Here is a 27793-nt window from a genome sequence, read left to right as displayed (position 1 = left end):
AATCAAACTTTCTAACGGAAAGAACTACTTCCGTATTGATGAATGATACTTGTGGCCATCCATTTCTGTAGTAGGTCCGGGAGAAAATCCACTTTGTCCGCCAATCCTTCTGGTAAAGTGTCTTCCTTGTACGTTTGCAAAACTAGGCGTATATACAAAAATGTTTCTATAAAAACATCATTCATAACGTATTCACATAAATCAATGCTTTAAACAATTATGGCTTATGGTGTAGAATTATAACATTCGTATGAATCAATAAAACGACAATTTTACATTTAAGCTAGTACTGGTGATGTCACCGTATACTTTAAAGATTCATCTCAGGCGATTCCGCTATGAATCAGCAATGCCGCTTTTAATAACTTCATAACAATATTTACATATAAATATGATTTATCTATGGCGATTCCGCCATGAATTATCAATGCCGAATTGAATAACTTTATTACAATATGTACATATTAACTAAAACCGTAACTGGTAAAGCCACCGTATACTATGATGAGAATACAGCCTACGAAACTTCTGATAAGCAATCATTTCGTGCTAAGCTTAACCATTAAGAATTTCAAAACCTTCGCGCGTGTTTAAAGGTCCGCCTTCTTCTATTCAATCAAAACACACTTTCTGCAACATTGACAATGTGTCAAAAAGTGAGGTTGAGGCTCGAACCCCCCTTCTTAATCATTGAGAATTTACTTCATATCATCTTAGTATTTCCTATTCATCTTTTGCGTTTCCGCCGTGAATCAGCGGTGCCACTCATCTTCAGATTATCTTTCTTAATAATGCGATCATTCTACAGTGCAGTAACACTAAGCGTATAATAATTATGTACAACAATCTTTCAATAACACATATATGGCCACAGCAACGGCTGACGCTAACAGATGATATTATAACAGAACACCACAATATGCGAGAAACCATTTGAGCCCGGCACTTGAACAGGAAGTGACGTCAGCGAAGAACAGCTGCCATAAGCAGATACCCGTCATTGTTTTGCATCGTTCTCCTACGTGTTTTTCTCAAAACAAAATAAAAAAGACACCTATATATTCTTTAATAGTATGTCAACGAAACACTCAATTTCTAAATAAAACTAAAAGCACTTCATATAAAATTTGCGAAAATGAATTCCTCTAACACACATTAATTGATGCCTTTAAAACCAAAGAAACATGTTCTCACTTGTTACAAATTATGTATGAACTGAATTAACTCATAATTTCTACATGTCCCATATTTCCACTGCATAATCTGAATCATCATGATAATACATGTATTCGTCATTTGAAATAAATACAGCACACATATTGTCAATACGATTTACGCTCTGTAATAGGATTTAAAGCATGCTTTGTCCGGTCTCCTCAGATAACTCGGACTTCAGCCTATTGCCCGGTAAAACCTCAAATTTAACAACCGGTAATTCCATTATAAACAAGGAAAACTATTTTCTTCTAATTAGTTTTACTCAAACGTAAAACATTATATAACTTGTTGGCAATATAACTATTTAATGGTTTTTTTCGTGTATTCATTTAGTGCATTAAAACATGAATATATAAATTATGCAGTACACAGAACGCAAAAGTACGTAATTTAATGGCTAAACATGAAGAAAAGTGTTTTAAATCATAAGCTTGTATAGTCTTTATCTAATTGTGCTGACACACATACAACATACATCGTATTGTATTTTCAAAATGGTTTACAAAAGCTTTAAAGGTTGTGTGTCGTATAAAGCTCAATGGCGCCTGAGCCCTCCGAAAATAGATTTTTGTAAGAAAAGGTGAATTATGGTTAACAACAATCATGATGATCCTTAAACGAATTTCTATGCTAAGTGTATTGTTGTATACAGAAAATTAGAATTGATAATGAATGGATTATATTGAAAGCATAAATGTAATAGATGTGTTACAATTAACCAATTCTTATTAAATTGCCATACATTAAAATATTTAGAAAAAAATGTGGACGATTACACTAAGAAGAAACTAGAAGACACAAACACTAAGAATGATCTATGTCACCAGTATACGATTTTGCATAGTACGCCATTTTCGTTGATGTCATCATGCATGCCAATATTATATTAATATGCATTTTAAGCTCTTGGATGAAATATACATTGACAATTTGACATGCAAAACGACTTTTTTTTGCCACGGGAAAATTTGCATGCATTAAAAGGTCACATATCATGTTGATATCCGCATAAGGATAATTGATAGCATTAATGTCTTTTTACACATAGAATAGAATAAACCAATTGTAATGCTACTCGAAATGCCATACTAGGTTTGCATGTTCTACGATGCACAAACAGTGCAACTAAATAAATGACATGATTCCTATTCAACTGAACATTTGGATATAGGCGTAGAAAAAAATAAATATTTGTTCCATGCGTTAACTTTATGCATCCATGTTAAATTTAACAAGTAAATGATATGTTTCAGCCACAACACTAATTAATTAAATGCATTCAGATAGTTGTTTGCTTTTCCACATCAATTCTTTAAAACACATATTACTGATTGTGAAGATTGATATTGTCAGATTGTACTTGCAAATACATAGAAAAGTTCGTCATAATATTTCATAATGCATGAAAGTGTACATCCCTAAAACTTAACAAGGCAAGCATATCATATTTGATTTGGTAACATGATTGAAATGTAACTTTATAAATGTAACAACAGAAACAATCTACCTCATTATCATTAAGTACATTTAGCAAATACATACATTACATACATAATAATTAAGGATTGAGGAGATAGCTTAGAGCTAATATGTATACCTTTCTCCTAAAGCACACGTTGAACGAACTGTGTCTGCACCACATTAAATTGTATGATAACTGCTTGCACCACATGTTTTTAACGTTTTCTAGATTTAATTCCTACACAAATAAAAAATAAATTAAAATAAACACACTCATATACCATTATAACCTTTGACCTGCCCTATAGAGAGGTATGTTTTGAAAAGACGTATACGAAAAGCTTGTATGCCATATGGAAATTTAATGATGTTAAGAGGTCAAATCAATAACACTTATCACAGTATGTACATTAAAATCATTCCTACCATAAAATCCAGACATGAGAAAAAGTGATATGAATAAGAAAACGAATAGCATTAGTACAATGCTACTAATTTAGTTTCTGATATGCACAGCTAAGTTTATAAAAACAAATCGCGTATATATGCATTCCTGGTTGTATTATATGTATAAAATAATTGTATCGAGTGGAAATAAAAACAACTATAAAAACTGCTTTTTAAATCAGTTGTAGCTGCTTCCGTTTAATATATATTTCTTTTCAACACTTTAAGTTTGCAAAAAAATTATTTAATTTTAAAAACGATCGCAAACGTTTAAATAAAATATGTTTTAGAAATAAACTTACCGGGGATAAGGAAAATGGCAATCCCATTTTCAAACGTTTTCTTGTAGCTGAATCCTTGAATATTTGTTTCTGAACAAAACATTGGACGAAAATTGGTTTTTTTTTTTCGAATATAAATTCGATGCTTTAGTATGTTTTTACACTGTTTCCAAACTATTTGACTTATTTAACTTGTTAAACGAACTTCAGGGGAAATTAACAAAACAATCAACTAATACTTTTAAATAGCCTCCACACGTCATGTTAACAATGAAGCGTGGTCTTCACCCCATCTCGGAAACGACCCCTGTACAAACGATGAAGAATATTCTCAGAAAATGACTGTACTTTGATATTCACGTATCATATACCGACGTTCTATCATAAAACGAACTATACAACTGGTAGATCGGCTTTTAATCTAATGTTAAACAACTGATGATTGGTTTCCTCGTTAAACCGTTCAAATATTTCTCCATGATCTTTTTTATTCGTGCATAAATATTTCTAAAAATTTTACATGCATTAAAAGGGGTTAAATGAATGTTAATGAAGGAATGACAGTCTACGTCATAGTCTGGGTTCCAAGGCAGAAAAAAGTGAAAAATAAGGAAATTTCTGCACCCCTCTGCTATACAAAATAATTTGGTATCAAATTGTAGGTTAAAGTCTGAAGATTATGAAAAGTGCATTTGGCCACTTGGCAGCTCTTGCGAAAAGGAAATATCCAAAATGGCGCCCAAGATGGCCGCCATTAATTGCCATTTCAGTAAAAATACTATGTTTGAATATAGCTTTTTTCATTAAATAAATAAGGAAAAATATTCACATGGATATTGCTTTTCTCATAATGTACTTCAAATTGACATATAACCTTAAATATGTCAAGGTCATTGTCAAGGTCATTTTCAAGGTCAAAGTATAAAAAATGCCCTAAAATTCTTTTTTTCCTGTTTACTTTTCTTCTTTTTTAATTTATTTATGTTAATTGTGTGTCAAAAAGTGCTGGCAGAATTGTAAATTGTATGTTCCTTCATTTAAAACAATATTTTAGGATATAGCTTTTATATTTTTTGAAAACGCCAAAGATTCGTACTATAATAGCATGCCAAAGGTGGTCGCAAGATTGCTATTGCTGTAAGAGTCTTATAGCAAACTGTGCTAGTGTTACTCTGAAAGTCTGTCTAAATGCATGGCTTGTATCTATTAAATAATATGCTTTATGTTGACATATCCATCTGACCTCTCCCATATTAAGTTTAAGCTTATTTCAGCCATTTCAAGGTCATGGTCATTTCAAGGTCAAGATATGCAAAATAACTCAAAATGAGTTTTTTTCTATATATTTTTTTCCATTTTCATTTCAATTTACGTTAAGTATTTGTCTTAAGGCGTAGACAGAATTGTAAATTATATGTTCCCTCATTTAAAACAACTGTTTATAGTATAGCTTTTTTATTTTTTGAAACCGCCACCGCCAAGGATCATACCGTTAGAGTGTGCCAATTAAAGGTGATCGCAAGATTGTTATTGCTGAACGAGTCTTATGGCAAGTTGTGCGAGTGTAACAGTCAATTAATATGTATATCTTAATTCATGGCATGTGCCAATTTCATACTGTGCTTCATGTTGACATACTTATCTGATTGCTCTAAGGTCAAGGTCAGTTCAAGGTCAAAATATATTGAAACACAAACAGATGAGAATATTGCTATTTTGTTTATTAATTTGTGCTTGCAGAAAAGTTATTGATAGTTTTTTTCTATTTTGATCTCTGTTCAGTTACTTTTAAGTAAAATTTTAAAGATGATATGGAGACAACTAGGTATCGTCCTTGTACATGTTACCCAAGGCAGTTACAACAATTTGTTGATTCCAAGAGACTTCATTATTAGTACATTGTAACTGTTTCATTTTTAAACATATATCCATATGAATAGATGTTAACTATTTTATAAAGTAGTTCATATTGAAATACAAAATTAAGCTTTTCAAAATCAAAGTAAAACTCATTTGAATGTCATTTAAATTTCAAAATGCAAAATTTAATATGTTCAATATCGACGTTGTTATTATTTAATTTATTTATATTTTGGTTAAATTTGATCTAAAAACGTCTATACATTACCAAAATCACTAAGCAGTTTTAACCATAGTTAATATATTTCCCATATTAAAAGTCAAGTCAACCACAAAATGTCCCTTCTTGAGCCAATTTAAACATGCTACATGACATATATTTTTACGAGTCCCATGTAAGCACATCCAGCCTTTTCAAGTCCATCCAGTGTTTTGCCAACTTAATGTATTGATATCATAATCCAAAATCAGTACGTTCTAGGTATAATACTTGCTAAGCAGGCCATAAAGTGTTTATATATAAGCCTACTGAATGCCCGTAACACCATTGTGGCTCATTTTGTGCCCTTCTAAGCGCCAAAAAAAGAATCCAAATGACACAAACGGTCCCCAACAGCCCTCTGAATGATTGCAATAAAGCCCATTTTGTACTTTTCTTACTACAGAAGGGTTCGTCAAGAGCTCAAAAATCACTATTATGGTAACAGACAAACTCTTTCATTATCAAATAAACACAGACGGGCTCTACGAAAGCCAAGCCAGTGGTCATTTACCGCTTTTGGGCTGTAACCTAACCCAATCTTCCAGACCATCATATGGCTGTTCGCAAGTCCACTTTGTGTTTAATAAACTTTTTTCATTTCTGATATTTGCCAAATATAGACCGTATGAAGCCAATCGAGTGCCAAGTGATCCATAAAGTTGTCATATTCAAGGCCATTGGAGGTTCTATACGAGCCAAAACAGTACCAGTGCCAGTCTACAGTCAAGCATATCAATAGGTTAAAACTCGATAGGTCATAATTAAGTGGGTTCAATTCTCTATCAAGTCAATAATGACTACAATAATTATTTAGAGCCAAAAATACCCATGTGTAGCTCTAATTAAGCCTACTAAGTGTCAAATAGACCACATTTGGCAACCATTAAGCCCGTTTAGATCCAAACAAACCCATGTACAGCTCTAAATAAGCTTACACAGTACCCATTAGACCACATTTTGGCAAATATGAAGCCAGTTTAGATAAAAACAAACCCATGTGCAGCACTTAGTAAGCTTGCCCAGTGTGAAATAAACTCCATTTCGGAAACCATAAAGCCCGTATAGATCCAAACAAACCCATGTGAAGCTTTAAGTAAGCATACACCGTGCCCTTAAGACCACATTTTGGAAACCATTAAGCCCATTTAGATAAAAACAAACCCATGTTCAGCCCTAAGTAAGCCTACTCAGTGTCAAATAGACCACATTTAGAAACCATTAAGCCCATTCAGAACCAATCACACCCATGTGAAGCTCTCATTCAACATACTTAGTGTCATAAAAATACACATTTGGTAACCATTAAGCCTATTTAGAGCCTAACAAAACCATATGCAGCTCTAAATAAGCTTACACAGTACCCATTAGACCACATTTTGGCAAATATGTGCAGCACAGAGTAAGCGTTCTCAAGGTCAAATGGACCACATTTGGGAAACCATAAAGCCCATTTAGATCAAAAGAAACCCATGTGCAGCTCTATATAAGCCTACTCAGTGTCAAATGGACCACATTTGGGGAAACCATAAAGCCCATTTAGATCAAAAGCAACCCATGTGCAGCTCAATGTAAGCCTACTCAGTGTCAAATGGACCACATTTGGGAAACCATAAAGCCCATTTAGATAAAAAGAAACCCATGTGCAGCTTTATGTAAGCCTACTCAGTGTCAAATGGACCACATTTGGGAAACCATAAAGCCCATTTAGATCAATACAAACCCATGTGTAGCTCTATGTAAGCCTACTCAGTGTCAAATGGACCACATTTGGGAAACCATAAAGCCCATTTAGATCAAAAGAAACCCATGTGCAGCTCTATGCAAGCCTACTCAGTGTCAAATGGACCACATTTGGGAAACCATAAAGCCCATTTAGATCAAAACAAACCCATGTGCAGCTCTATGTAAGCCTACTCAGTGTCAAATGGACCACATTTGGGAAACCATAAAGCCCATTTAGATCCAAACCAAACCCATGGGCAGCTCAAAAAAAGCCAACTCAGTGTCAAATGGACCACATTTGGGAAACCATAAAGCCCATTTAGATAAAAACAAACATATGTGCAGCTCTAAGTCAGCATAAACAGTGCCCATTAGACCACATTTTGGAAAACATTAAGCCCGTTAAGATCAAAACAAACCAATGTGCAGCTGTAAATTAGCATATAAAGTGCCCATTAGACCACAGTTTGGTAAATATAAAGCCTGTTTAGATCCAAACAAACCCATGTGAAGCTCTAAGTAAGCCTACTCAGTGTCAAATAGACCACATTTGGGAAACTATAGAGCCCATTTAGATCCAAACAAACCCATGTGAAGCTCTAAGTAAGCATACACAATGCCCTTAAGACAACATTTTCGGAACGATATAGTATATTTAGAGCAAAACAAACACAAGCAAGACACTTAACAGGAGATTCATATTTATATGATATGATATATTTGTCCAATGAAATCCGAAGGTTGTTCTTCGTTTTAAATTAACTTCTATATCCTATAAGTTTTTTTTCGTATTTGACTAGTTTCCCTTTATTCCACATTTTTATTTAAAACATTCGACCACCTTTCAATTAAGAACTGCTTTCTCTTTACACATTAGTATAAATTAAAATAGAAATACAGAATTTGGCAATATTTTTTAACCAAACTGAACTTGAAATATCTTCAAAACGATAAAACTAGTATATAGATCGGCAATCTCTAAGAGTAAAGTATATATTAGTGTATCATCAACCTTATATATATTTCAATAATCAGCGTAGATGGTGACCAATTTGTTGTCAAGGAAAAATGTCAATAAATATTATGTATATAAGTGAATTGCTTTTTTTATTTACTTGACTCAAGTTACTCTATGGTTAGGATCCGCCTACTGGTTACCGTTCAGATTTCGGAGTTATTTTATAAAACGAAAACAAAGAAAACACTCAAACAAGGTACAATGTTGTGTTATGACCTTATAATAACCATTATTTGGTCTGTTCTGTGAGTTAATTTATAATTTTAAGCATATTATGAAATACAAACACTGCTATAAACTGGAAAATTTAATGGTAACGCCAATTTCTGCACTTTCATTATGCAACGTGTACTGCTATGGCACCAAAATGTTTTTAGAAACTCTGACACTGTTCTCTGAAAACTGACCTAATATTGAAATATATATATATATATATATATATATATATATATATATATATATATATATATATATGAAAAATGATTGCGACATTGGAATATAAGTAAAAAAGTCTTACCCCGTAACCCCACTTACTTATTTGAAATGCTTTATTGTTAATGGCATGTTCCATTAAACTTCAGCGCATCAGGCTCTATAAAAATAGCACTGTCTTAATTAAAATACACTTTAAAGCACCTGTTGATCGAACTGTGCACAACAGTAAAAGAGTATAAACATATTTGCACCACTTGTTTTTAAAGTATTCTAGATTGAATATATACGAACAAACAAATTAAATTAAAATGAACATGCATGCTACGTAGTCAAATGAATTGTATTCCTATCTTTATTGCATATCGATAACGACATATCCTTGGCGACCGAAATGCCGGCCATCAAATATAACATTATAACCTTTGGCCTGCACTATAAAGAGGAATGTTTCGTAAACGACGTAAACGAAAAGCTTATATGAAATATAAAAATTTAATGATATTAATAGTTCAAATTAATTACAGTAATCACAGTATGTACAGATTCCACCATGATATCTTAAACCTGTGAAAAAGTTAAATGAATAACTAAACGAATAGTCTTGGTAAAATGATACTACTGTAGTTTTTAATATTTACAGTTAAAGTTATCAAAACACATCGCGTATATATGCGTTTATGGTTGTATTATATGGACGATTGATTAACAAATTTATGAACACGAACACATGTCTTGATGTATTACAAATTAGATGTTTTCCCTTTCAAAAATAGTTGACTATATATAATGGGACAAAATATATAAAACAATAACAATATATATGCAAAAAGCTACAGAAACATGCTCAGAAGCAAAACGTTTAAACATTTGAACATAAATTCGATGGTTTAGCATGTATCTACTATGTTTTCGAACTGTCTGACTTTGTTAAACGAACTCCATTGGAATTAACACAATAATTAACTAATACATTTAAATAGCCTCCACACGTCATGTCAACAATGAAGCGTGGTACTAACTCCATCTTGGAAATGACCCTTCTACAAACGAAGAAGAATAATGTTTGAAAATGACTGTGATTTAATATTCACGTATCATGAACCCATGTTCTATCATGAAACAAACTATACAACTGGTAGAACGGCTTTTGATCTAATGTTTAACCACTCATAATTGGTTTCCTCTTTTAACCTTTCTAATATTTGTTCAGTAAATAGTGACCACCATTATGTTGTTAACGTGTCCCTTCCCTTTTTTATTCGTGCATAAACAGTTATAAATAGGATTATATATGCATTAAAAATGGTTTAATGAATGTTTATAAAGGATTGACAGTCTACGTCATTATCGATCAAAGGTTTGCGTGAGGGACGTCCGTCGGGTGTAGCAAAAGGTTAATAGGAAACAGGGTATTTAGAAAAAAATATAAATAAATAAAATACCAATAAAACTACAAAAAATAACCATAATTACAGATATGAATATTATAAACATATTTTTCAGTATAAGACTGTATTTTTTCACCAGTGAAAAGATGGTTTTCTATGAAACATGAGAAATAAGATACCATCTTACACTGAAATCGCGTAATCATCTGTATACATTACCAAACTGCCCTGTGTAGTTGTAAAGTTGAAAAATAGAAATGATTGTTGTTAAAATGTCACCTCTTAATGTGTCATTTTATTTGAAAACATATGTCGATTATTTAAAAAAATAACATTAAACACAACACTAGAATCTATTAAATCATATCTGTTGATAGCCACCAGTGCATGTGTGGGGTGTGGTATAATGTACTAGTAGCCTTATAACATGAACAATAAATGTATAAAATGTAGAAGTGACATAAATCTCCAGTAAAATAGATTTATATTAAAATTGGTTTAAGGACTAACGTGTAATCGATTAATCATGTCCCTGAATACCATTGATTTCTGTAACCTCCATTGAAAACAAAATTTATACTATTTTAATGATAATATTTTGGAAGACTCAGAGAAGCACTTGGGTAACCGATAAACACATACAGTATGGATTTGCAACATAAGCAAAGTATTTCTAGATAACAACATGCTTGACAAAAATAAAACAGACGTGGTCGACTGGCCGAGGGAAAAAGGAGACAAAACCCTCCTTCTAGGGAAAACTCAGAAACGTCTGCCCGTTTGGCATCCATATTTACATAATTTGTCTTGTACAACTAGATGTCGGGCCTTATCACCCATAAGCTCCTTAAAATTGATGTATAGAAAACATATCATTTACATGCTCATGTATACGAACTATATCAGTGTGTATTACATCGCTAGGTTTGTTGCAGACAAGTGAAAACAAATATATCATTTACAAAATAATTTGCATAATAACAGACAACTTTCACCTTAAACATTTTCTTATAAAATAAAAAAAAAATCAATTGAATCGATGTGAACGTATCGGTTCCCCAAAACTGAATGTCTTAACATTCATATGCGCACGAAGTACTCATGCATATGAATCACTCGTGCTTACAAAACGCCACCTGTCGGTTATTCCATTATAAACACGGACAATTAGTTTTCTTCTAATTCGTTTCTTCAAAAGTAGAACATTATACTTCACTGAATACCATTATATAACCTCCTATAGAAAACAACAACAATACTATTTCAATATTATTATTTTGGAAGTCTCAGAGAAGCACTTGGGAAACCAATCAAATTTAAAAAAACGGGAATTCCGCTATAAATAATCAATTATTTTTAATATGATGATATTTTTTAAATCTACCCATTGTTGATTGGTGATGACATTTTGAACTACTGTTTACAAACTTAATGCCGAAGACAAATATTAAAGAAACCTTTACACATATCTATTTTCACTAGATTCACTTAAACAAAATCCATGAATCCATGCAATATATGCAATACACTTATCGTCGTATAAGTCAGATACAGTTACTCGTTTTTTCTTCAAAAGTGTCCTCTTACAGACGTTTGAACTGTTCCGCTTGGAAGAACACCAGTATTTTCCACGGCTTCTCCTCGGAAAATATCCTAGCGAAACGGCTTCTTACGTCTATAAGAGGACTCTTTTGAAGAAAAACTCGTACTGTATCTATGTATAGGCTGGAGTTTATTAAGTGATTTCTTCGAAAATAAGTAACCCAAGGAAGCGGATCGCTGCGAAGCGACCGTGGATTTTTATTCAAGAATAAATGAATTTATAAATTTTAACCGACTTAGCGTTAGCCCCTCCCAAATTGCATCAGCTTAAAAATTAAGCCGTGCGCCTGTCAAAACGACTTGTCAATCAATTCGATATATTGTGACGTCATTTAAATCAGTGTTGACACTGAAAATGCGCCTTTGCATATGCAAACAGTAGGCGTGGCTATATACGCATGCGCATTTATAGCAATTGACTTAATCTTGAAGAGTCGTCTTCGAAAATAAGTACGATTCTTCAAAATAAGAAACGAAACATTTTAAAGATCTAGCGCCCCTGTTAGACTGACAATGTAGGACAAACACTAATACATAATCATGTATAGACAATATAAATTTGGATACAATCATCCTTGATTTAAGATAAATGAATCGTTATTTAAACTTGACACAACTTGGAAATTTTAGCCATGATAATCATCGAAATGTCTCTATATATGTAAAAATTGTTATGTGTATCAACTGCATAACATTAAAAAAATCTGTACAAAACCCAGGACAGATGAAACCAGCAAAGTCACAAAACACTTACTTTTTTAGCACTTCGTATAAATAAAAATAAATATATTGCAAAAGTAAAAACCTTAGCAGGCAAAATATCCCTTCTCCCTAAACCGTAAGATAAACCCAACTTTCTAACTGAAATAACTACTTACATATTGTTGAATACTACTTGTGGCCATCCACTTCTGTAGTAGGTCCACTTTCTAACTTACATATTTATGAATACTACTTGTGGCCATCCACTTCTATAGTAGGTCCTGCAGAAGATCCACTTTGCCCGCCGATCCTTCTGGTTAAGTTTCTTTTTGTGCGTGTGCAAAAATAGACGTATACACAAACATGTTTCTACAAAAAACATCATTTATAACGTATTCACTGAAATCAATTCGGTTAACAATCATTGCTTATGACTAAGAATTATTAAATGTGTATCAAGCAATAAAACAACAATTTTACATTTAAACTAGTACTGGTGATGTCACCGTATACTTTAACGATTCATCTCTGGCAATTCCGCCATGAATCCGCGATGCCGCTATTTTAATTTCGCTTCATAACAATATGATAAATAAACTAGCACTGGTGATTCAACCGTGTTCAGTGTACATTATAATTCACCTCTGGCGATTCTGCCATAATCATCAATGCCGAATGTTATAACTTTATAACAATATTTACTAGTACCGTAACTGGTGGTCATTCAATACACACTCCCTGCAGACAATAGGTAAACCAATGAGATTGAAACTCACTCCGCCCCTTCTTAATCATTGCGAATTTACTTCATATCATCTAAGTATTACTAATTCATTTCTGGCGTTTCCGCCGTGAATAAGCGATGCAGCTCATATGATCTTCAGATTATCTTCCTTAATAATGCAAGAATTATGTAGTGCAGTGACATTAAGCGTTTCATAATTGTGTACAACGATCTTTGAATAACACATCTTTACAATATCCTAAGAAATGATCAAATGCATTCGAATTGTTACAAAGCTAAACACAATCTACAAATCCCAACTTTTTTCTAAGGAACACATATTATAATGGTTTGTCAGCCAAGACAGGCAATTCATCTATTTAGAGATTATAATGGCAGCCAAGCCAAATGTACTTTCAATCATAAAAAAAGTATAAAAACAATATCCGTGTTCATTAGCAGATACAGATCAAATCTTTGAAACTTATATAAAACATTCTTTATTATCTCTCAGTTTCTCAACTTATAAAATATTTAAATAAGTATTCTTTAAAAAAATGTATGTTAATGCCATCATTCTGAAGTTGAAATCTCCTAAACCAAAAAATTCCAGAATTATTCAGCATTGCTTCAAATCTTTCTCGTTCAATTAAGAGAAACGATTAAATTTCATTTATAATATTGATCTTTATATGTTAACTGTATAGCTAAATCTATGGCTGATGCTGACAGGCACTTGGACAGGAAGTGACGTCAACGAAGGACATCTGTGATACAGCTCATGTGGTTCCAGCCACGTGGTAGAAACGCAGATTCCGTGTAGCACCGACCTCAATGTTTTGAATCGTTCTCCTACGTAATTCTCGCAAAACAAAATAAAAAATGTCACCTATATATTCTTTAATAGTATTTCAACGAAACAATCACTTTCAAAGTAAAACTAAAAGCACGTAATATTACAGTGGTGAAAATAACTTCCTTTAACACACTTTTATTGAAGCCTTTAAAAACAAAAGAAACATTTACTAACAGGTTACAAATTATGTATGAACTGAATTAACTCCTAATTTCTACATGTTCCATTTCTCCACTGTATAGTTTTAATCATCATGATAATACATGTATTCGTCATTTGAAATAAATACAACAATAATATTTTCAATACGACTTACCCTCTGTAAGAGGATTAAAAGCATGCTTTGTCCGGTCATTTCTGTAAACACGGACTCCTGCCTACTACCCGGTACGACCTTAATTTTAGCAATCAATTGCATCGATTTGAACGTATCGGTTCACCAAATCTTATAGCATTTACATTTTTATTCAAGCGCCACCTGGCTGTTAATCCTTTATAAACAAGGACAACTATTTTCTTCTAATTCATTTTACTCAAACATAGAAAATTATATAACGTGTTTGCAATATCTTTATTAAATGTTTGTTTGTTTCCATTTAAAACATGATGTGCATTCAAAAAGGAATATATACATCATACAATACACTGAACGCAAAAGTACGTATTTCAATGGCTAAACATACAGAAAAAGTGTTTTAAATTATAAGCAAAACAAGTATAGTTTTTATCTCAATGTGATGACACGCAAGCATCATGCATCGAATTTTTTTTTTTAAATGGCTAATGTTAAAGCGCTTTATGTCGAGTATGGAGTCGGAGCCTTCCGAAAATATTTGTTTATAAGAAATGGGGAATTATAAATTAAAACAATCATTATGATCCTCAAACGAATATTTATGTATGCCAAGTGTATTGTTGTGTTATACAGAAAATTACATTAGCATTAATACTAAATACTAAATGGATTATATGATTATATTGAAAGCATAAAGGGAATAGATGTGTTACAATTAACTAATTTTGATTGAATAATCATAAATCAAGATATTAAGGAAAATGTGGAACATTACACTAAGAAGACAGTAGGAAACACAACACACTAAGAATAATCTATGTCACAAGTATACAACTTGGCCTCGTACGTCATATTGTTGATGTCATCAGGAATGCCAATATTTTATTGCTATGCATTTAAAGCTTTTAGGAGAAATATACATTGATAAAATCGACTTGCAATACAACTGTTTTGCCTCGGGAAAATGATGATGCACAAACTGAATGAATGACATTGTTCCTATTTCGTTGTATATTTGGATATATTGTAGGAAAAAGTAATCTTTGTCCCATGCGTGATAATGTGTTTTAGTTGCAAATAATTGTCGGTAGTAGCTGTTTATTGAATTTAAAACAAATCTTGATCTGGATAAAATTATAAAATATTGTTCCTTAATAAACACATGTTTAAGCGCATTTATTTAAATTATACCAAAAACACATCCAAACAAGAAAGACAAAGATATAAAATGTAAAAATAATATGGTAATATACCCTGTTCAATTTTGCGCCTATGTTTAATTTAACCAACATTGATATCTTTTCGCAATGACTGTAATTAATTAAATGTCAATCAGATAGCCGTAAGCCTTCCTTGTTAAATAAATATCAAATAGTTTTTGGCTAAATGATTCAAATGTAACTTAATAAATATAACAATAGGAAACTAGGATTGTATTTAACTCATTAATGTATAATCATTTGTTTCAGTAAAATATGATTAAATTTACAGCAGATTTCGTCGCTATGTTTCTGGGTAGAATAAACATCATATTTACGCAAATTTACCAAATTACTAAAATTCATTAAAATCATTTATCATATTCCGAACTAATATAAGGGTACCAATTTGGATTTTGAGATTTCAGTATGCTCATTTCAAAATATTAGATCGCAATCGAGTTAATAAATATACATGATCATGTAACACAGTCCAATCTATTGTGTTATAGATGTTACTCGATATAATTTCTTTTTTACTTAAAATTGAACTTAACACCAGCATACTAATTGCATCACCGACATTTTATTTTCTAACTTTAGTAAGAATATATTATAAAGACCGGAATAAATAATTTCATTTCTCCGTAGAACTAAATAATAAGCTACGATCACATAATAGGTATTTCATTACTGAAATAAATCAGTGTACCTTATATGCAGTAAATTTATATGATTGTTTTGCGTGAACTATTCTAAAAACTCTTGAACCTGTAGATATCGTAATTTATTCCACATATGCAAAATATATTTTAATGTATCTTACAATGCCCGTACGTTTGCTTTAAATGTCATCATATATATTTTTCCTTTTATCCTACCGCCTTAATTGTACAGTTTAGGGATTATTACATGCCGAAAACATACTTTCAGAACAGAAATATTATGGACGCTTATATTAAAATCAGAATTGTTCCGTTGTTTCTGGCAATATATTTTCCTGTCAAATTAATGTTCAAGTTTAATACATTGTATGGTAAATGTGTTTTTAGAAGTTAAATCCATTCCATCTCGTCTAACACAACGTTTGTCTCCCCTTCTCGCAGGCGCACCATCCGTCCCCGGGAAGCTCGTATAAAGGCGATACGTTCACAGGATATCTGCATTGCAACTCTGAGGGCAAGCTGCTATGTAGCATGTTAAAGGCGGCTTTTAGGAGAGGGCTGGTGTTCACATTGGGGAAGGAAGGAAAAGTTGTCCTGGATGGTGTCTCATTGTATATTCGTCCAGTGTATCTTAACACGTAAGAATAATCTTATAGGTATAATAAGAGTCAGCTAAGTGTGTTCAGGAGGGCATAAGTGTTTAATGTTGTAAAGTAGGGGAAACATGTTCTGAATGCCGTTTTTTTAAAGATGCCCATGTATGATCGTTTTGGGTTATTGAAGTCAGGGTAAGCCATTTTTGAAAGCATAAAAAAATTATAACGTTTTCAAAGGTCAGTGGTGAAGTTCAATATAGGTAAAATTAGTTAGGATTACATGACGTATACCTTGAGCGGCGTATAAATGTTTCTTTCACGGCGTATGAATGACTTTTTGCATTATATTAGGCAAAATAAGATGTTTTATCAGTGAAATAACAGCAGTTAAACTAAAAATTTGATATTTAACTTCAAACTAAGGAGTGAACGTATCAACTTCAAGAACTACTTTTAAAGCAATTGCATTCACTTCCCTTTTACCTGAATGAATACGGCACTTTGGAATCTGTAAATGATGACAAATAATAATTAATCGTAAAGGCAGATTGCATATGTTTCACTGAAGATGTTTTAAGAGATAAACACAACCAATCGCTCATTAGGAAAATGTCAATTCCTAATTTTCGAACGTATTTGTTTCAAAACATTTCCTTCCGGACACAACAAATGACGGAAACAAGTGTTCGAACATTACTTCAATGTAATAGCATTTATACACGGTATTTCTTTTACATGTGTCTTACATTATAATACGAACTTCCCGGGAAATGCACAAAGCAATTCACTTACACTTAACTTCTACTTCAAATTTGCTTCTGTTCAATACATTAGACAAAAACAAACGCTCGAAAATAAATACACTGTTAAGGTATATATTCAATGTATTATATATTTTATGTTTATCTTTGTAAAACGAACGTCCCGGTAAATGCACAAAACAATTAACTGATAAATTGAAATACTCAAGTCAACGCAAAACGTCATCTAACTGACGAAGCGTGGTGAAAAAGTTAAAATAAGAATGTCTGAAACACGCAGTGTAGTTATTCGGTACTATACAACGTTCAGAAGTCTTTATATCATCTTGCTCATTACAGTATTAATTACGATTTGGTTCATACATAATGATACTAGCTATGGCTCTTATAAAAATGTGGACTGAAAGACTACTCATGTAAAAGTATGTATTAAACATAAAACGTTTATGTCGATTGGTTTGGGGATGATATCAAACTAACGTAATGATTGGACTTTTTATATAATTACTTATACAATATAACTCTTATTACCAAAAAACAAATCGCAAATAATCTAGTACATGAATGTAATGTTTTATTAAAATGTTTTGTTTATAACAGAATTTAAAGTATTTAAACAACCACATCGCCGTCCATGGGGTACTTATATTGGCTTCGTTTAAAAAGATAACCATATTCTAAACGTAATATCTAGTGTGTAACGTCATTCGAAGCATTTTTTGATTATCCTGCAGTACCAATTTTGGCGTGTTTCCGCCCGTTTCAAAGTATTAATGAGATACAAATCAGTGAGAAAAGCATACACATTCTGTCAAAGATTCTATAGTATTTTGCAGTCAAATCCTAAATATGTAGACATCTGTTTGAATTGAAATTGGAAATAAATACACAGTTATACAATTAGTGTAACTTTAAAAACAGTTGTATTTCAATGATATTTCTAGTTAAATGCGTTAGAATAAACCTTATTAACATGCATCTTTCGCATAAATGACGATTTTGGCGTGCATCGCGGGAGGTCTTATATTCCGTTGAAATTGCACATACAGTTGGTCAAATCGTACGGTAACGCTGGTTTGTCATTTATTAGACAGTCGGGTGAATGTTTCCGTCCTCCTCTTCGTCGTCGTTGATACAAATCGCACAGGTTTCAGTTATTTAAGGAACATGTGACAGGACACATATAGTGGAATTCCTTACATTCCACAACTAATGAATCCATAAGCGTTCATGTTTTATAAGTAGTAGGGAATTCCTGATTTCTATGACTCGTTATTGAAGTTCAAATAAGTAAACTTTTTTTTCTTTCGTTTGTTTTATCTTCAGGTTTTTATTTCATTGAACAGCCCCATCAGGGTTACTTTCTAGGAGGACGATCTGATTATACAAGATATGTGTAAACATTGAAAGTGCTCTTTTACGAAGATCTGTTGACAAATCAATATCACTTTTTTAATCCTGTTGGTTCATTTCTATAATCAAATATGAAACATCGATTATGTGTGTAATTGAATGCTGTTTTTGAGAATTATGTTCAATGCAGTGTTTACACTGTTGTTTTTTTCTTAATAAATGTTTGTACTAAATGTCCTTATACTTCGAACCATAATTCATTAATACGTTATTGACAGGCACATTTTATTGTTAGTCAAAACCTCAGAAATAATGAGCACGAATACTCTACACATACTCACATATAAATAATAAACTTATGTAAGATGTCCCATCAACACATAGTGTTTAAGTTATGTTGAGCATCCGTTACAGTACTCCTGTAAATGTATTACATTGCATGTATACAGTCCGTAAGTTTTGGTTTTATATCATGTGTGATGAAAAATTAAGATAAATGTATACAGTGAAAATAGTATCATGAAACGGTTCTCATATATATCCTCGCTTAGTCAACGTATTGTAAGAGAATTTCATTGTCCGAATTTAAGCCGCTTTAGGAACATTTAGAACGAGTCCGAAAAATAAATGTATGAATTTAATAGAAACCGTGACGAATTAATGCATGTATCACGTGAACGTTTTTGTGAATCTTAATTAATCTTAATGTGGATAAACAAATTTCCCTTTCGCAATTGCTGTGACAGTTAACATTGTTGAACACTGCAGCATCCAATTAAAGAACTTTCCTTAATTACTTAACCGCAACGTTGCTCTCAATAAATATACCGTTCAAACATCTCAACATAATGTTTCTCAGTACATGAATAGGCTCAACTAGTTAAACACTTACGATGAATGCAATAGCTTTATACCTAGTTATACTGTTTGATTTAAATAATAATTACACTATGTAGGAATTGTATACTGTATAAAATTTAGACACATTAAAAGGTGTATAAAGAAAACTTGCATTTGAAACAAAGTTGAAATTATTATAGAATACCTTATGAGTATCAGTAACCTGTATTTGTATATAATAATTAACGAAACTATCCAACAAATATGACCCGCGAGTCCTTCCTCAATTAGGTGGACACGAGGAGGTAACTTCAGAACATTCCATAAATAATGAACTGTGTCTGTATAGTTATAATTTACATTATATCTGTTTAAGTTCGGCTCACTTTGAACTTTATAGTTTTAGTTGATTTCTATTTTAGATGGAAGATAAATCCGGATTATGTCAAATATGTACAGACCTTGAAAGCGGAACTGGCAGCCAAAGGCATCACAGAGGCGGACATAGATCAGGAAGAAAAGCTAGTAGAAACTTTCACTGTCGATGGTTGGTAGCTTTCGTCAGTCTTATGATACCGATAGTCTTACTCCAAATGATAATGTCCTTTTAAATATGTTTTTTTTTTAGTTTAGTTTAGAACTGATTGTCAACTATGGAGTAGGAATGGTTACTTGAACTTCACATAACGGAATGAATTTGTTTCAAAATAAACGATTTATTGTTTGTTTACAGATTACAGAGGATAATCGTGATATATATGTATTGTATGGATATATATATCGTCTACAAAGTGTTAAACACCAAACCGTATTTCATGATTAATGTAGTACCTTTGTTTTAATATCGGTTAACAGTTTTAAAAAATACAGTATGATAATTAGTAAGCAGACAAGGCATTGTTCATGTTCATGTTTTTCACTTTTATGGTAGCATTTTATTTATAATGTTTAATTACTTCAGGTTTGAAGTCGCGCTGAGTTCTGTAATGATATGATAGCAAAATGGCATACAAGGGAATAATTAAGGCGCATGTTGAACCTGACGGAAACTTGAAAACAGTCTTTCTCGATCTTTTGTCTGTATACTTTCATTGGCCAACTGTTATGACTATTATCTCTACCAACGATCTCGTGTAAAAAAAGAATTACTGGCGTGATGTATACGATGTTTTACGTAGTTGTTTTACTTATACTTAAGACATATATTCTATTTTGTTTACCTTGGTAAATATTAAACATTTTATGAATATTTTATATGTCTGTAAATAAATGTTCGGATGAGTACTTTTCCATTTGAAGAGAAATAAGGAGACACTTGTCTAACTTATTTTGCGTTAGAAAACACAACATCAATGAGGTTTGCATACAATGTAAACTAGTTTCGATCAGAAAGTATAATAACAGTTTATACAATTTTTATATAATGTTCGTATAACTTACTTATGTAATTAATTTTGTAATCAACATGTATTTATTTTACCCAGAAAATGTATCAAGATAATTGTTCGATTTGGGTGATTCTCCGTTTATGTTGTTATATGATGTTGTTGTTTTTTTAATTATGTGACAGCTAGGGTATTATCTTGTAACTCTACAAGCATTATTCATTAGTTTACTGTCTTCCATTTCTATATCCATATTTTACAATATTTGGTTTAAACTGTATTTTTCATGGTGGGTATGATAAATTGTAGTTCGTCTGTAACAGAAGAGTATATATATATATATATGTTTTAATGTTATCACTTATAAATAAAAAAACCCTCATATATATCCACGTAGTATACGAAAACACATACAAACATATAGGACAGGTCGTGTCAGAAAGGTTCAACCAAATTCCAAGTGCAGGTTGTTTTTTTTCTGCGCGAGAGTTGGGATAACTTGTCTTACTTAACCTCTAATACATTCAGAATATCTAACAGTCTGCGTCCAGTCATAGTACTGCAATACACATAAGTAAGCGATGCTATTAAGTAATTGCAAGGTGAATGTAGTAGAAACGTGACACATAATTATATACAGAACGTACGGCTTATACAATAGAAAATAATTGGATAGAAGATAAACTATTACACCATCGTATGTTCCCCTATCTTTTCTCCCACCTCAGATAAGTAGATCCAAAAATATAACCATGCTAGGAATTCTTATCTTGCCAATGAGCAAAGATAAAACAAGTACCCGTATGGAACTCCTTTTTAATGGTCATCACATTGTAATTACCTCCCTTGATAAGGACTGTCGTCTTTAGCATCATAGAAACCTTGTCTTGTGGCAATACTCAGAATGCTAACTATTTATTTCTTGCTTTAAATATCACATTTAAAACTTTTCACGCACCTTTCAAAAAATAATGCTTCACTCTCCTCAGAACTATTTAAAGACCGACTTGACTATTAATATAATCTGAATCACTGAGCACATTATCATGATACCATCGAAATATCACATAACCATGCACATTTATTTTCACTACGCACAAAAGATTTCCAGCAAAAAATACATTTTTACCGAATTTTGATTTTTACTGAGATGGGAGATAAGCATCAACCATAGCCGCTTGTAAAATATAGGTTCATCCCAACCCTCGCGCAGGGTAGATAAGTATAATCTTATATTGTACAAGTATTTTGTTTTGAAAGCGCTGCAAGTATATTCCAATGCAGTCGTATGTTATCATGATATGGTATTGAGTATAGTGTAGCTGTTTAAAGTAAGTATCCTTGCATAAAGTCATTGCCATACGTTGTTTGCAAAAACATAGAGTGAATTAAAAAAGTGCTTTGTATTACTCAGTGTCAGTGTCATGTCTAATTTTAATTGAACATATTATAAGCAAATTTATAATCTCGTACAACGTATACTGGGATAGACAGCCCCTGAAAAAATAGCAAAATGATTTTTTTTATTAAAAAACAAATCAAACCAAATTCGTTTGACCGTAGGTAAAGAACTACACCCTCTAAAAGCATCATGCAATCTTCGAGTTTTCCTTCTCACTTAGCTCATGACTATCTGCTCCGATAAAGAAATACGATGTGCTGAGAAAAATGTTTGGTTGAAATATCGCTACAGGAATACAGATTATAGCCGTTATAATAGCTTTTTATTGTGTTATATATATAATGTATAATTTATTATTTTATTACTGCATAACTGCCGAGAAGATTAGCGTACAATTAGAACATACCCGTGAAGAAGCATTGTAGATAAATGTGCTTAATTAAGTATATCTTCAGAAGTGTTGTTTATTAATAATTGTTGTTATTAAATTTATCTGATGTTAAGATCAGCTCATTAAATATATTTATAATATGTGTATTGTTTAGCAATAATCGAACTGTTTAAATGATACTTGTATGATAAAAAACATAAACAGTTTAAAATAATATGGAAATATTGTATCGATATATATATGCTGTTATGATTTCATATTTGAGTATTTAACTTCAGCCAATAGCGACACCTCTTGCTGATAATCCACGTCTCTGTACTAATACATGCTACATGCTCTCACAGTAGTTTAATTGTTCTCGAGTACTAGTAATAAATCGTTAAACTGTTGTTATTCCTCGTTGTTAACATACCAAGTATCAACATATTTCACATTTTGTAGCTTCTGTATCAGTATGGAACTATGCGTTATCGGTACTGGTAAGACTAGAACATTGATCACTGTTCTTTCAGTGTTTATACTGGAAATGTAAATAAACTATCTAGTTCATTCTTCAGATTAAAATGTCGTCCTCCATTAAGACAAATTAACCCCTTTAGTGCCGAACTTAAAACAATATAAATACATGTTGGGCTTATAAATACAAAGGCGGATACAGGGTAAATTATTTGTCGATAAGTACAGAGTGAAATTGATCTTAAATTGTTTGGAAGCCAATGGCCATATCAAAACAAGTTCCGTATTTGGCACAATCCTTCATCCACCCGTTGCATAGGCGGACGATCACATTTGCATAATGACATATATCAATAATTGAAAATTATGTAAAAATAATGTTGACATTTTGCTTATATTTATGTAGTAATACAATTGATATACGCGTGGGTAACCAGGAGTAATTGTGAAGTTTATAACGAGATACCAAGCCTGGTATTGCAATATACGTGCTTGCATCCCAAGATATGTTAATATTTTACCTCCATTCAAATGATTTTGTACTGATCTTATACTGATTCATATGCTTAGATGAAACATATCCGATTAATTTCGGCTCGTACAAAATTACATGCACCGTTTCGCAATCGTTTTCTTTCATGTTTTTTTTTTAAATTTGCGAGTTTAAAGGATATGTCCATTTTATGACATGTTTGAAAAATATTTCTTAGTACAAATACGAAAGGATTAAAAAGCATCGAAAGGCGAGACACACTGATGTAATGTCATTCATTTATATTTGTTTTAATTTTCATTTCGTTTTCGTTTTTTTTAAGATGTCAAAAGAACAGGATTTTTTAAAAACAGTGAAGACTTGACCTAAATAAAACAACAAATAAGTGCTATCACTGCACGTGTATGTATTTAAAAAAAAAACCTGACGAAATGATTTGTTTGCAATAAAATACAAAAACAATTGTGTAACCTTGATTGAAACTATTTATTAATTCTGCTTTGGTGAAAGGCACCATTTTAACTCCAAATGTTATCACACTTGCATAGTAAATAATCATCTGAAGCAATACTTGTTTCTGTTCTAGCCGCAAAGTTCATGTGCTCCGGTTAAAAACATCATGAAATACATTTTGTATCCTACCCGCATAGTTTATATCCATGTGCTACGATAAATGGTTACATAATAAACCATCCGTATGATTTATGACCATGCTCCGGTAAAAGGCATCATGGAAGACCCGTTATATCTTATCGGAGTAGTTTATGACCATGTGCTACGGTAAAATGCTTCGTGAAAGCTCCTTTTAAATTTAATCGAATGGTTTATGATCATGTGTTCTTGTGAAGGCAGCATGGAAACCCTTTTGTATTATACCAGCATAATTTATAGCCATGTCATCCAGTAAAAGGTACCATGGCAGCAACTTTGTATCCTTCCCGCATAGTTTATTACCATGTGCTCCGGTGAAAGGCATCATGGAAGCACTTTGTATCTACCTGCATAGTTAATGACTCTGTGATACAGTAAAATGGATCATGGAAGCCCCTTTGTATCTTTTCCGCATGGTCTAAGACCATGTAAAATATTCATGCCTTGTTCAATCTAAAAGTACTTTCGTTAATAATTGATGCATTAAACCATCAGTGGTTAATGTTCATCATATGTTTGCCCAAAAATACGAGTAAAAATATAAAAAATCATCAAAACATAATTATCGAATAACATTTGTTCAACATAATCTGCGTAAGGGGCATCCCACGGGTAGCCGCATGGGTACAATCAATCAAAAAAGATTATGTAGAGAAATAAATAAATACTTATTAAACTCCACAAAAAAATAATAAAAAAAAACAGAGTTATTTTCTTCACGATAAAATCGTATTAATTTCACTCGTGATCAAAGAAATACTATATTCGCCTCTCGTAGAAACATGCTTTCCTATAACACTCGTGAAATAAAATACGATCTGTCTCCGAAATCAACAAATATACTCTATCTCACTGTTACAACTAACAACTAATTTAACATTGTTGAACACTCTAGCACTCAATTCAATTATTTTCGAAAAAAACAACAACCGCAAAGTTAGCTTGTTAAATATATCGTTCAAATGTCTCAAAATAATATTTCTCAGTACTCCAATAAGCTCTACGTTTATACTGTTTAACAAAAATATAAATTACACTGTGAATGTAGACATATTTAAAGCAGTATGGAGCAACTATATATGTACAGAATAATCAGTTTGCTTTTTTATAAGTTGAATTTTAAACAAAGTTTAGATTAACAAATAATACGTTGTAAGTATGAGTAACCTGTACTGTTTAGTATTAACGAAACAATCGAAAAAATGTGACGCGCGAGTTCCTCCTAAATAAGGGTGACTTCAGTGGTTTCATATTCATAATAAACTGTGTCTGTGTAGTAAAACTTACCTTTTATATTTTGATGCTGCGTACCACTTTCGTCTCATGTAAAATACATGTATAGTTGAAGTTAACTTCTATATTAAGAGGGTGGAACACATCGGTTTACCTTGATTACATACGGAAATTTAATGCGGAACTTTCAACCAAAGGTATCACAGATGCGAATATAGATCAGACGGAAGAGCTAAACCATTTTGTTCACTGTCGAAGGTTGGTAACTCGCATTAGTGATATGTTTCGAAATACTCAATCCTAAAAATAATGTCAAACATATTAAAAACATACGGGCATTATATATCGAATGTATATAATATGACATGCCCATCTGGATTCTTTCTCCCTACAATCGAGTTCGCTTTTGTGCCTTTAGTGAACTTCATTTTGAAATACTCGTCTAATAAAGGGATAATAATTTTTAAACTGAACTCTTCATAACGGCATTGACTTGTTTCAATATAAACCACGAATTAACTTGTCGAGGTTACATTGGATAATTCTAATATCTTGATATCATTATAAATATAAAAAACAAATATTTTTAACCAATAAATCACACTTTTTACATCATTTTTGAGATATTAAATTAATAGATATTTGTGTTTTTGCAATTTACGTACGTAATTTATTTATTGAAACACAACCAGTAAGATTATAACAATTTATTGTGTAAATCAACTTCATTTTATCTCAAATTATTCAATAAGATCTGTTATCAATTATCAATTCTAAGTCCGTGGTTTTTCGTTTTTGAAATCGTTTAAAGTTAATAGAGTGTTATAACTGTCAAAATAGTTCATAATAGATGTTGTAGCTTTGGTTTCATATCGGTTGACAGTTTTACAAAAAACGAATTTTAATGTGATATTTAGAAAGAAGATGAGTAATATTCATGTTCATTAGTTTAACTTTGATTACAACATTACATTAAATATGTAAAATTATTTCAGGTTCATTCATGCTCTTAGCTGTTGTTTTCTTTAATTATATCATAGCGGGGTTTGCAGAAAATGTTGTAACAAAAGCAAATATAGAGCCTGAATAAATATTGCCAACGTTCACGGTCGATTGTCTGTCTGTTGTCCGTGTTCATCTACTGTGGGTAATATTTCATCTGCTTGGTGTAAAAAATAATGAAGCGTGTTGTAAACGATGTGTTGAAGGAGTTGATTTACTTAGTATGTATACATTTGTATGTTAAGTGTTTGAACCAGATACATTAAAATAGGTTTACAATGTAAATGGGTAATGCATAGAATAGTTGCTCATATGGTGAAATAGATTGCGATATTAAAACGAAAACAAAACAATACATTATATTGACACAGATACAGTTTTATTGTATTCATAAAATGATGTAAAATGACCAAAACTTGTAGTTTTTTAAACTCACCATTTTGGAATTGAACGTAACGTCATTTAGAAAATACCATTGTAAAAATTGCATCTAAGCATTACTATATGTATGCATGTCACGCTTAAATATATTTTTAATATGCAATCAGTTATTACAGGTACAAAGGAATTGTTGGATGTATTAATGTTTTGAAATAAGTGAGGTAGAACCGGACGACCCAAATCAAAATTACTTGGTTTGTAGTTGTGAAAAAATGACGTAAAACAGCTGTATGACTTTATCTAATTGCTATTTCAATTTCAATCTTTGTGCAAGAATATGTACAATCAATTTACCAAATTTATTTTTTCAAAAAACATGATGTTTCTACCTAAAATTCCTAATGTTAAGACACAATCATAAAGTACTCTAACATCATTTAAAATTGGTTTTTAACTAACATATATAAATATGAACATGAATTTTAAAACGAGTATATGTAGTTGTAATTTTACTTTTAAAGATTGCCTCAGTGTTGAAGCCGGTAGATATTAATCATTGTACGTGTCCGTTTATCTTTCTTTCAGCATATTTGGACATCACTGATTTACATATGTATTGCTTATTTATATAATTACCTTGGAGTGTTATCCTCGGGTAGTTCAGTATGTAATATTTTGGTCATCATTATTTGCGACATTTCAACTGTCCTTTAT

At 31.8% G+C, this 27793-nt stretch overlaps 1 protein-coding gene across 1 annotated transcript in view; it reads left to right on the top strand.

Annotated features, from left to right (window-relative positions):
- LOC128241892 (E3 ubiquitin-protein ligase DTX3L-like) overlaps positions 1-20950 on the top strand; it is a 33146-nt gene extending 12196 nt beyond the window's left edge. Inside the window, exons 6-8 of the mRNA XM_052959014.1 lie at positions 16577-16773; positions 20108-20232; positions 20647-20950. Coding sequence (XP_052814974.1) covers positions 16577-16773; positions 20108-20232; positions 20647-20663 — 339 coding nt within the window. The 3' untranslated portion in view covers positions 20664-20950. The remainder of the gene's footprint in view (positions 1-16576; positions 16774-20107; positions 20233-20646) is intronic.
- The last annotated feature ends 6843 nt before the right edge of the window (positions 20951-27793 follow it).

This window comes from Mya arenaria, chromosome 7, assembly GCF_026914265.1.
Source record: "Mya arenaria isolate MELC-2E11 chromosome 7, ASM2691426v1".
In the NCBI taxonomy this organism is placed as follows: domain Eukaryota; kingdom Metazoa; phylum Mollusca; class Bivalvia; order Myida; family Myidae; genus Mya; species Mya arenaria.
This window is presented reverse-complemented; position numbering and strand designations above follow the sequence as displayed.